Source organism: Rattus rattus, chromosome X (assembly GCF_011064425.1).
Source record: "Rattus rattus isolate New Zealand chromosome X, Rrattus_CSIRO_v1, whole genome shotgun sequence".
Classification (NCBI taxonomy): Eukaryota; Metazoa; Chordata; class Mammalia; order Rodentia; family Muridae; genus Rattus; species Rattus rattus.
In genome coordinates, this window is record NC_046172.1 from 2,801,016 (window position 1) to 2,813,555 (window position 12,540).

Below are 12,540 nucleotides of genomic sequence, written 5' to 3' on the forward strand. Positions count from 1 at the left end.
CAAACTAATAGTAGATTTGTTCCAGACTATAGAATTAGTGAACCCAAAGAAAAGTAAATTGTGAATAGACAGTCTATGGAACAGAAAAAGTTTAAACTAAACAGCAGCTTAATGGTAAGTGTAACATCATTAAGCATGTTAACACTCTCTCTCTCTCTCTCTCTCTCTCTCTCTCTCACACACACACACACACACACACACACACAATATAAGTCACGAAAAGAGACAGGAAAGAAGAAATGGGACACAGAATATATGAAGGAACAATGACTGTAAAACTCCAAATTTGATGAAAAACAGTAAGCCATGCATTTTAAGCAGCTCACTGAACTCCAAGTAGAATAAATTTGAAGAGGCACATATCTAGACACATTATAAACAAACTTATGAAAGACAAAGAGAAAAATCTAAAACCAGTAGAAGTGACTTATCATGCACAAAGGATCCCCAATAAGATTAGCAGGAAAGGCCATTCAGAGCCTGCCCCACCTGGGGATCCAACCCATATATATACATCCACCAAACCCAGACAATATTGATGAAGCCAAGAAATGCATGCTGACAGGAGCCTGATATAGCTGTCTTCTGAGAGGCTCTGCCAGAACATGACAAATACAGAGGTGTATGCTCACAGCCAACCACTGAACTGAGAACAGGGTCTCCATTGGAGGATTTAGAGAAAGGATTGAAGAAGCTGAAGGGGCTTGCAATCTTGTAAGAACAACAATGCCAACCAACCAGAGCTCCCAGGGACTAAACCACCACCCAAAGAGTACACATGGACAGATCCACGGCTCCAGATGCATATATAGCAGAGGATGGCCTTGTTGGGCACCAATGGGAGGAGAAGCCCTTGGTCCTGCCAAGGGTCAATGCCCCAGGGTAGGGGGATGTCAGGGCAGGGAGGTGGAAAGAATTGAGTGGGGGAATACTTTCATAGAAGAAGGGGTAGGGGTGGGATAGGGGGTTTATGGACAGGAAACTGGGAAAAGGGATAACATTTGAAATGAAAAATATCCAATTTAAAAAAAGGCAGAATGGGGTTGGAGAGATGGCTCAGCAGATAAGAGCACTTGCTACTCTTGCAAAGGACCCAGGTTCAATTCCTACCACCCACATGGTAGCCATTATACATGTAGGCAATCACTCATGTGTTTAAAAAATAAAATCTTGGGGCTGGAGAGATGGCTCAGTGGTTAAGAGCACTGACTGTTCTTCCAGAGATCCTGAGTTCAATTCCCAGCAACCACATGGTGGCTCACAACCATCTGTAATGAGATCTGATGCCCTTTTCTGGTGTGTCTGAAGACAGCTACAGTGTACAGTATATAATAAATGAATAAATAAATCTTTAAAAAAATCTTTCTAAAAGGCATAATGGATATAAAACATGACCTAGCTATATGCTGTCTACAAGAGACAAATTTTATTAATCCATTTATTTATTTTTAATATTTTTTGTGTGTATGAACAATATTCTAGTTTTATTTTGTTGTTGTTGTTCCTGTTCTTGTTTATTTTGAGATAGAGTCTCTGTATGTAGTACTAACTGTCTCAGAGCTATGTAGAGACTAGGCTAGTCTCAAATTTACAAATCTCTTGCTTCTGCTTTCTGAGTTCTGGGTATGTACCACCACATTCAACTGGATAACAGTCTTCAAAAAAAACAAAACAAAACAAAGCAAAACAAAAAACCCTTTTATTATATTTATTATTATTTATATTACTGTGTGTGTGTGTGTGTGTGTGGTGTGTGTGTGTGTGTGTGTATGTACAGGAATAGTTATTTCCTGCTATGTAGATTCTGGCTGAACTCAGGTCATCAGGTTTGGTGTCAAGCACTTTTAACTGCAGAGTCATCTTGCTAGCTCAAGAGACATGTTTTATATTTAAATACAAAAATAAGAAGACCATAAATTGATGAAAAAATACCATGTAAATATTAACAGAGATAGAATGGCCATACAAATATCAGATAAACCAGATGTTTAAGCAAATTGTCAATAGAGATAATTGTATTCTATAATAAGAACAATTCATCAAGAAGATGCAACAAATAGCACATATGCCAGTAACAACAGAGCTCCAAAATACATAAAGTGAGAGGACTGAGTTAGCCAGAGCCAGGCTGACTTCATGATAGGCTGCAAACTGGCAGTTTGTGTGACTAGGCTTAAATTTCTGTTTCCCAGAAATGAGAACCTGGATCCAGGAACTGGTGGTTAGCCGACCACAGCTGTATGCAGCCAATCCAAGGATGCTTTGCTATCCTGGAAAGTTCCCAGAGGACTAACCAATCACAAAGCACCCATATTCCTAACAAGCTTTAAATTGATCCTGCAAAGCACACACCTCACTCTCTATTTCCAAATGGGGAGACCCCTGTTTGCAGGAAATTCTGATGAATAAACACTCTTTGCTTTTGCATACCATTTGAGTCTGCGGTATCATTCTTTGGTGGTTCTTGGACCCTAACGAAAGCAAAACACGGGCTTACTAAAATATTTTATAAGAGTGACTTTGAGTTATGTGAAAAAGGCATATGTGATAGAACGCTTGCTTAGAGTGTGTGAGGCCCCAGGCTCAATTCCCAGTATTACAAAGGAAAATACACATTTAATACATTTAACCTACCTTGCAGTATAGATTAGCCTAGCTTACTATCAATATTCTTAAACACATTAGCTGTAGTTGGGCAAACTCAACAAATGCAGTCTTTTTTTAAACCACAGTCTATTTTTATTTATTACCTTTATTTTATTTGAGACAAGTTCTCAGGCTAGGTAGCACTGCTCAAACTCATAGAGATCTTCCTGCCTCTGCCTCCTTAGTGTTGGGATTACAGGTGTGCACAACCATGCCCAGCTCTCAAAGCCAATTTTTAATACATATCACCCCTCCATAGACACCCCTCATATATACAATTAAAATGTTTAAAAAATTGGCCTGGAAAGACCAGTGGTTAAGAGAAAACACTGCTCTTGCAGAGGACCAGAGTTCACTTCCCAACACCTGTATTAGGTGATGGCAACTGTAGGAGATCTGAAGCCAACTGGCCTATGCTGCCACAGTACTCACATGTACAAATACATCTTAATTTTAAAAATTATTAAAAATAAAATAAAGTCAAGTGGTGGCAGCTCAGTCCTTTAATCCTAGCACCCAGGAGGTAGGCAGGTATCTGTGCGTTTGAAGCCAGCTTGGTTTACAGAATTCTATGACAGTCAGGACTACACAGAAAAGTCCTCAAATAAGTAAATAAATAAATAAATAAATAAATCTAACAAATAAAATAAAAAGATAGTCAATCAATAAACTTTCACCTTAAGAAATTAGAAAAAATAAAATTCAAAGCAAGCAGTAAAGGATTAATAAGCATTAGAGTAGAAGTGATGAAAAAGATTACAGAAATATAAGAATGGCAGAATGGATAAACAATAGATAAATAATGTAAACAGAAAATGATTGAAAGTTAATAAAGTTGAGAAGCTTTTAAGCAAAGGGAAAAGATATAAAACTCTAATTACTAACATCAAAAAAGCTGGACGTGATAGCTCATATCTGTAATCCTAGCACTTAGAAGGCTGAGGCAGAATTCTTGCATTGACTTCAAGAGTAGCTTGGAGTTCCAGGCTAGCCGGGCTTTTATTTGTTTCCTTGATGACTACCATTATGATTAGCATGGATAAATTCTCAAAGTATTTTTAATTTGCATTTTCTGGTGGCTAGTAATGTTGAACATTTTTCATGTTTATTCATGGTTTGCACTTAATCTCTTGAAAACTGTCTAGCTACTGATTGAGTTATTTGAGTTTTTGCTATTTAGATTATTGAGTTCTTTATATATTGTATATACCAATCCTTTGTTAACTAGTAAATATTTTTTCCTATTCTGAAGGCTGTGTCTTGATTGTTTCCTCATGAAGACTCATTTTTCATTTGTTATCCTTCACTTCCTGAGAGACTAGATTTGTATTTAGAAAGTGCTTGCCTACTCCAATAACATGATGTGTATTTCTCTTCTACTTTTTCTATTAGTTTTAGAGTTTTGGGTCTTATGATAATGTTTCAGAAAACTAAATTAGACCTATTTATAATAGACCTAGCTACACCATGCCTGGGTATTTACCCAAAATCACAGCACTTTTCACAATAGCTGAATTGTGAAACTAACAAGGTATTCCTCAACAGAAGCACCTAAAATGTGGTTATACACACAATGAAATTTTTCAGCCATAAAGGAAAATGAAGTTATATCATCTGCATGAAAATGGATATAACTGGAGATATTAAGTGAAGTAAATTAGTTTCAGAAAGACAAATATCACATGTTTTCTCTGTGGGTCTTAGATTTTTTAATACATACATAAATTGCATACATATAAAATGGAATCAAAATTATCTGGGGGACTAGTTTAGGGGGAGGGGAGAAAAATAAAAGGAGGAGAGTAGCTAGATTTGGGGGAGGGTGTTGCTCAAAGTACAATATATGCTTGCATGAAAATGGCCTTGTGCAACCCAGTATAATAAAATAAAATACAGAAAAAAATCCTTGAATTAGATGTCTTCCTGATTAATTCCACCACATATTTAAAGAAGATATAACAACAATTACCCCCCTAAAAATAGAAAGGAATAAAATAGTATTAAGCTTTTTCTATGATAAAAAATAGTATCCTGATAACCAAACTACACTAGAAAAGAAAATTATAGGCCAGTACTTCTTACAAATTCAGATACCATAATCTTTAACAAACCTGAACCCCACAATGGATTTACACTATGACTAACTGAGCCCAGTAATGCAAAATTTTACAGCAAGATACATCAAAAACACACTTATGAAACTATGAACTTACATGAAAATTAATTAATGTAATATATTATATTCATAGAATAAAGAGCAAAAGCCATATGATCATGCTAATAAAACAAGCGAAAGCATTTGACAAAAGTCTAACACCCTTTCATGATAAAAGTAATCACCTAGGAATAGAAAGATAAGTTCTACCAACACAATGAGTAGTTAACATATGCTAGGTGGAGGGGTTTAACTACTTTACATTTATTCAGTAATTTAATACTCACATCAACACTATGATTCAAGAAATATTATTACCTGCATTATACTAATGGATAAACTGAGGCTCATGGCATTTAGTTAAGGTCTCTTGTGTTAATAAATAGTAAATTGTAGGGCTAGGATTTCCACACAGAAATTCCAGCTATGGAGTCCATGCTCATGATGGCACTCAACCGAACTTGTTCTCAAAGAATAAAGAATAAGTGAAAATAGTGATAAATAAATAAATAAATAGTGATAAATAGATTTGGGGGAAAATTGGATTTTCTTAAATATAATGGTTTGGCTGGGCATGGTAGCAAATATCTTTTGTCCCAGAACTAAGGGAGGCAAAGGCAGGTGTATCTCTTTGAGTTCAAAGCCAACATTGTCTCCAAAGAGAGTTCCTGGACAACCAGGGTGGTTACACAGAGAAACCATGTCTTGAAAAATCAAATCAAACCAAATAAAATAGAACTAATGCTTTGATCTGTAAATAAACTTAATTCATAATTTTTAATTTATATGAACAAACATAATACTTGCAATATTTAGTATAAAGTCAATAATACTAGATTATCACTGATATTTAATTATAATTTAATCCATAAAATTGGTAATGTTTATTTATGTAAGTAAATATAACTTGTAGCATTGGAAAAATTAGCAATTAGTTGTAAACTTTGGTGGAGTAACTAACAATGATTCAATTTCTAATTGTAGCTAAAATTTGACTCATAACCATAGTACTTAGTTTATAGTAACCATAATGTAAATATCAATATCTATATAGCCACTGAAATACTAACAATTTGATTTCTTCTCAGCATAAACACTAATCATTTATATAAGTAACCTTAGTTTGCTACATATGCAATAAGCTATATTATTAGTTGTTATATGTAATACATCAAGCATCAGTAATGATAATTTCTATTTGAATATACTTTAGAACAAACATTTCCAATCTATATGTAAGCATAATTTGTGATACAGTTACCTATACTCTTTGATGATGCTAGTAATGATTATTTGATTTCTATGTAGCCAGACTGGCCTCAAACTTATAATACTCCTGCCTCTACCCCATCATTGCTGGGATTATAGACTCACACCACCATATATGACTGGTTATTTGATTCCTAGTAAAATTTAATTTAATTTATAACATTGGTGCCCACAATGTATATCAATTACAATAGCTAGTACTATTCATGATCATTTGTAGTAATAATGATTATATTTTATGACAATAAATGATTCAATCTTTTATCTGTAAATAATTTATAATACTGCTATTAGCAATCTTAGTTTGAAATATGGGTAAAATTTCTATCAGGATGAATATTTCATAATGTTAGTAATAATTATTTGCATTCTACATGGAATACAATCTGATTCATTATGTTAATTCTATTAATTCACACTAGAAATACATCTTTAATACTGGTAAGAGTGAGTAATATAAAAATAGGATTTGATAAACATTGAGATCAATAACTTAATTCATACTTGTAACTATTGGAAATTTGTGGTCCTGATTGAACATTCCTTATCAAAGATTTAAAATATGAAATGTTCTCAATGCTGAAACCTTTTGAGTATCATCATGTGCTCCACAAGTGTCATGTTCTACATGTGACCTCATATGCCAGGTAACAGTCAAGACACAGGGTTACTAAAAGTACTGTTTAAGAGTAAGTTGGAGTTATGTAAATAAGGCATATGTGAAACATTAATTTCATGCTTAGAGTTGGATCCCAGGCTGGAGATATGGTTCAAGGATTAACAGGTCTTACAGAAAACTGAGGTTCAGTTTCTAGCACCTACATGGTAGCTTACAACTGTCCTTAACTCCAGTTTCAGGGGATTTGACACCTTTTTCTGGCTTCTGTGGGCACTGTGTGAATATGGTACATTAGACACAAATATAGGCAAAGCACCCACACACATATAATAAAATAAATCTTTAGACTCAAGTCCCATGCTCAAAGCACATTATACATACACAAATATTTCAAAAATCTCAGAAGAAAACTCTAAAATCTGAAGGATTTATGATTTCTATGCATTTTGGAGAAAGGATATATAATAGACTCAACCATAACGTGACTTCAATTCTCTACACCAGTAGTTCTCAACCTTTGTAATGCCCTTTAATACAGTTCCTCACATTGTGGTGACTCCCAACTATAAAATTATTTTTGTTGCTACTTCATAACTATAATTTTGGCACAGTTATAAATTACAATATAAATATCTGATATGCGACCCCTATGAAAGGGTTGTGACACACAGGTTGAGAACTGGTGTAATACTCAGATATATTACCAATACAGCCATTGGTAGCATTACAGTAGTTCTGAATCTTTCCCTCCATTCTCCCAGGCTTACCATCTCTTTATGATTGGGATAGAAAGTCTGATCAATCAGAGGGAATTCCTCTGTTCCAAGCTTCTTGTGTAGTCGAACCATCTGGGCAAACTATGAGAATCAGGAGACACGAATCAGTGAGTTTACCTCAGGGGAGTCTCTAAACTAATATCTCAAGTGCTAATTTGGATTTGGAATGTCCTCAAGGTCCATGTGTTAAAAATTTGTTCTCCAGAGTGGTACTGTTGGAAGGTAGTAGAAACGTTAAGAGATGTGGCCTACCTAGATGTTTTAGGTTGTTGGGGGCGGAGTACTCTCACAGGGACTTATAACTCCCTGGTTGTCTTCTTCTTCTTCTTCTTCTTCTTCTTCTTCTTCTTCTTCTTCTTCTTCTTCTTCTTCTTCTTCTTCTTCTTCTTCTTCTTCTTCTTCTTCTTCTTCTTCTTCTTCTTCTTCTTCTTCTTCTTCTTCTTCTTCTTCTTCTTCTTCTTCTTCTTCTTCTTCTTCTTCTTCTTCTTCTTCTTCTTCTTCTTCTTCTTCTTCTTTCTTCTTCTTCCTCTTCTTCTTCCTCTCTCCTTCTCCTCCTTCTCCCCTTCCCCCTCCTCCTTCTCCTTCTCTTTCTTCCTCCTCCTCCCTCCTTTTCCACCTCCTCTTCTTCCTTTTTCTCCTCCCTCCCTTTCTTTACTTCCAGGCCACAAGAGAGGTAGCTTTGCTCCATTGTGCACTTCCACCATGATGCCCAGCATCAGGGCCAATATACCATTGATTGAAATCCCCCAAACTTAGGTAAAAAGACCAGTTCATTTTGTGAGTTGATTATATCATGTATTTGTATTAGTGATGTAAAGCTAACTTGTATATTAAACTTTCAAACATTTTCACTTCTGAAAAGACAGAGTGGCTCCAGATTCCCACATACACATATGAGCAATTCCATCTTCATTAGTACTCTTGTTGTAACTTACCACCCAGGGTTTGTCACAAAAGTTGTAGACAGAATGCAAAGAGTTAACACTGGGGATCCCAGCATACTGCAGCCCAATGACCAAACTGCGGTAGTCTCCATTACGTGCCATGCTGAAGGCATGCTGGCGGATCAGCACAAAGTCTGGCTTCAGAGACCTGGGTTGGGGCATAGATACAAATGTTGAGCACCCCAACCTCCCCCAACCAGGAAGTTCCCTACCACTCTTTTGAATTAGTAAGTATTCATAAGTCCTGGAAATGTCGATATATTTTCCCCCTCTGTCCATATGGGCAAGCTGGTCCTTCTGCCTGGAGCATTTTATCCAACCTTTTCCCATCTGGTGATTGATTCCTTTTCACACTTTCCTATCTGCTGAAGGTCAGCTTGCAACTCTACCCACATTGCTCTGGCATCTCTCTGGTCTCAATCTCACAGACTCCCAGTTGTCCTCCAAGTGTGTTGCTCAGAATAGACTGTGCCGCATGGGATCTCTGAGCTCTTCCTTCTGCCTGCAATATTTCCCCTATAGGAATCCCTTCTTCATTTTCTTCAGGTCCTTCTCAACTGTTTCTTATGCTACCAGGTTACTCTATCCAAACTGCAAACCCTACTATCTTCCTACAAGCTCTGCATCTGCTTTACTGTTCTGGGGTTTCCTTTGTGGTTTCACTTTTTTGTTGTTATTTTTTTTTAAAGATTTATTTATTTATTTTATATATATGAGTGATCTGTCTTCATGTACACCAGAAGCAGGAATCATATCTCAGGAAAGTTGTGAGCCACCAAGTGGTTGCTAGGAATTGAACTCAGGACCTCTGGAAGAGCACCCACTGAGCCATCTCTTTGGTCTCTGCTGCTGATGCTGCTGTTGTTTTGAGAGGGGTTTCTCTGTGTAGTCCTGACTGACCTGGAACTCACTCTGTAGACTAGGTGGGCTTTGAACTCACAGAGATCTGACTGCCTCTGCTTTTTATATTTTCTCATTATCTGCCCAAAGAACAAGTTAAGGGTAGAGGGTTTTATATTTTGGAGGATTGTTTTGATTTGTTTACCACTCACTTAGCATGTAAAAGAGTATTTGGCATACAGTAGGTGCTAAATAAATATCTGTTGGTGTCAAGTGCTGAGGATAGAACCTACAATGAAGTAAATGCATAACAGATACTCATTGAATTGAATAATTGAGAAGTTTCCTGGTGGTCTGCTAGGCTCTTTGGCTACTTAGAACCCCCTCCTCCCTGCCACATTCTGCACCTAATATTTTGCTCACTGAAGATGTGTAGGGGGTTAGTGACTCTCAAGGGAGAGTCTAAAATTCTAAGGGAGTCCTTTGTGCTTTTCCCCATAGTACCAGTATGCCTTTTTTTATGCTCACCTCACAACTTTGACCCCATTCCGAAGAACTTCCATGTCCACGGAGAATCCACCATTGGCATGAGCCACAAGATTGAGATCGGAGAATTCAGCCTGGAAAAGACAGAAAATCAGTGATTTGCCTACATCATGTAAGTGTAAACATTCAGTCTGTGGCCCAGGCAGAATGCCTCCTCAACTTACTTGCTCTACTTTAATGTCAATTTCTCCATGGATCTTCTTCCCTTTGAAGTATTTTGCCCTGGGGAGAAATATAGAAGGGCACATCCGTCAGTGTTCAGATCTCAGACACGAGGACCACATCCAGGTTGGTCCCTTGAGCCCCCTTCAGTGCTGGTACAGAAACCACATAATACTTTAAAATTGTAATAGTTTGTAAAAATTAATCAACAATACTTTGTGAACAATAAAGTCTAGTGTAATATCTGTGGAAGTGTGTAAAAGACATTGTAAAAGGCCATAAAGAGCAGGCATGTCCCAAAATATGGTATCTCACCACATTACTATTCTAAATGTTCCAGTAAAAGCTGTGGAAAAGGTGTCGTGTCAATTATAACAGACTTTGAACTGCATGGAGGTCTGTAAATAGCTAAGAACCTCAGAGAGTATAAATATACGACTCATGCCTGTTGTGTGATGTGTTCCAGTGCCCATGTAGTTCTTGGTACTTATGTCTGCAAGGGTCCAAAGTGACTCTCTGTTCTCTCCTTTACCATGAAGCAGAACCTTGATCATGGGTGTCATCTGCTATGGGTGGACAGTTGTGTTTGAATAGGAGCTGCCAATTGAGAGATGCAGGCTGTGACTAGTTATAAAGAAGCTGTAGCCAGCAGTGATGGGGGAGGGAGGAATGTATCTGAGAATGAGGGGAAGCCACAAGAAGAGGAGCAGGGCAGCAGCAGCAGGCACATCGCAAATTGCTTTGCCATTGTTTCCAGCCCCACCCAGCTAAGCTCAGCTTCTAGCAGCCTTCTCTCCCAGGCTCTGGATTCTTACCAGACAGGCTTCTTCACAGCAGTTCTTGTTCTGATTTTTATGGAAGGGATATGAAAGTAAGAGATACTTCTAGGAATACTGGTCACTGACATAGTCAGTGACTCTGATACATGTATATTGTGTAAATGGGTTCTGTTAGCTTCATTGATGAGCACAACAGGACTCAAGAGCGGCTGTTTCCTTTTTCCTCTGTGTGTCTCTCTTTGATCTCTCTGTCCCTCTGTGTCTCTGTCTCTTCTGTGTCTCTGTCCTCTCTCGTCCACCCTCTCTCTCTCTCTCTCTCTCTCTCTCTCTCTCTCACACACACACACACACACACACACACACACACACACACACATTAATACTGTTTCTTCACGAACATTGAAAGAGAATCTTTTAAGATTTTAAGATCTTCTGAGGGCTAGTGAGATGGCTCAGCAGTTAAGAGCACTGACTGCTCTTCCTAGAGGTCCTGAGTTCAATTCCCAGCAACCACATGGTGGCTCACAACCATCTGTAATGGGATCTGATGCTCTCTTCTGGTGTGTCTGAAGAAAATGACAGTGTACTCATATAAATAAATAAATTTAAAAAGATTTGCTGGGTTTCCATTTATAACTGATAGTAAATGTGGATGATACCCAATTTCTATTTCTAAGACCTATTTCTGGTCTCATGGGGGTATAAGCGTGTGCTGAACAGTTTATACCAACTTGACAGTAACTAAAATCATCAGAGAGGAGGAAGCCTCAATTGAAAAAAATGCATCCATCATCCCTTTTCAAGTTTTCTTTTGTTGACAATAAATATAGTGGCTACTTTAGTGTTCTACTCAGGATCCTCTTTGGAATTAGCAATTGTGGTCCTTTTAACAGCTCCTGGATTTGTCTCTATTGGCCAATGTGATACCTAATATCCTTCTTTCCTTCTTACATTCCTTCCTCCACCCCCTGGCAAGGTCTCACTCTGTAGTCCTGGCTGGTCTAGAACTTGCTTTGTAGAGCAGTCTGGCCTTGAACTCACAGAGACCTGCCTGCCTCTGCCTCCCAAGTAATTGGATTAAAGGTATGAGCACCATGCCCAGCAATTTTTTTTTTTTTTTTTTGGTTCTTTTTTTTTTTTTTTCGGAGCTGGGGACCTGAACCCAGGGCCTTGCGCTTCCTAGGCAAGCGCTCTACCACTGAGCTAAATCCCCAACCCTTGCCCAGCAATTCTTAATTTGTTGAGCTTAGCTCCAGACCTATTTCTGGTCTTGAAGGGAATATGAATGTGTGCTTACTAGTTTTATGTCAACTTGACACAAGCTTAAGTTATCTGAGAGAAGGGAACTTCAACTGAGAAAAATGCACAGGGCTGTAGGCAAACCTGTAGGGCATTTTCTTCATTAGCAATTGGTGTAGGATGGCCCAGTCCACTGTGAATGATCTTGGGTTCCAAAAGAAAGGAGGCTAATTTTTTTCTTGTACTCTTTGGTTCTACCACTCAGGTTTTTTTTGGGGGGTGGTGTTTGCTAGTGTTGAACAACCATCACCATGTCTTGAGAAATTGAGGAAATCAAGGACTTTTCTGCTCACAGCCCAGGAGAAGGATGCAAAATCCATCAAGATCAAGATTAAGAAGAACAAGGATAATGTGAAGTTCAAGGTTCACTGTAACTCAGTCCTTGTAGACAAGGAGAAGGCAGAGAAGCTGAGGCAGGCCTCTCTGAGCCTCCCCCCGACCCCGCAACCAGTTTGGCAGTAAAGGAGCTGAAATGAACAAGACCTTCACATTTGATTATTAAAAA

At 37.8% G+C, this 12,540-nt stretch overlaps 1 protein-coding gene across 1 annotated transcript in view; it reads right to left on the bottom strand.

Moving 5' to 3' along the window:
- The window catches only part of Syn1 (synapsin I), a 54,846-nt gene that overhangs the window by 33,113 nt on the left and 9,193 nt on the right, over positions 1-12,540 (bottom strand). The window contains 4 exon segments of the mRNA XM_032890499.1: positions 7,457-7,546; positions 8,401-8,557; positions 9,778-9,869; positions 9,960-10,017. Coding sequence (XP_032746390.1) covers positions 7,457-7,546; positions 8,401-8,557; positions 9,778-9,869; positions 9,960-10,017 — 397 coding nt within the window.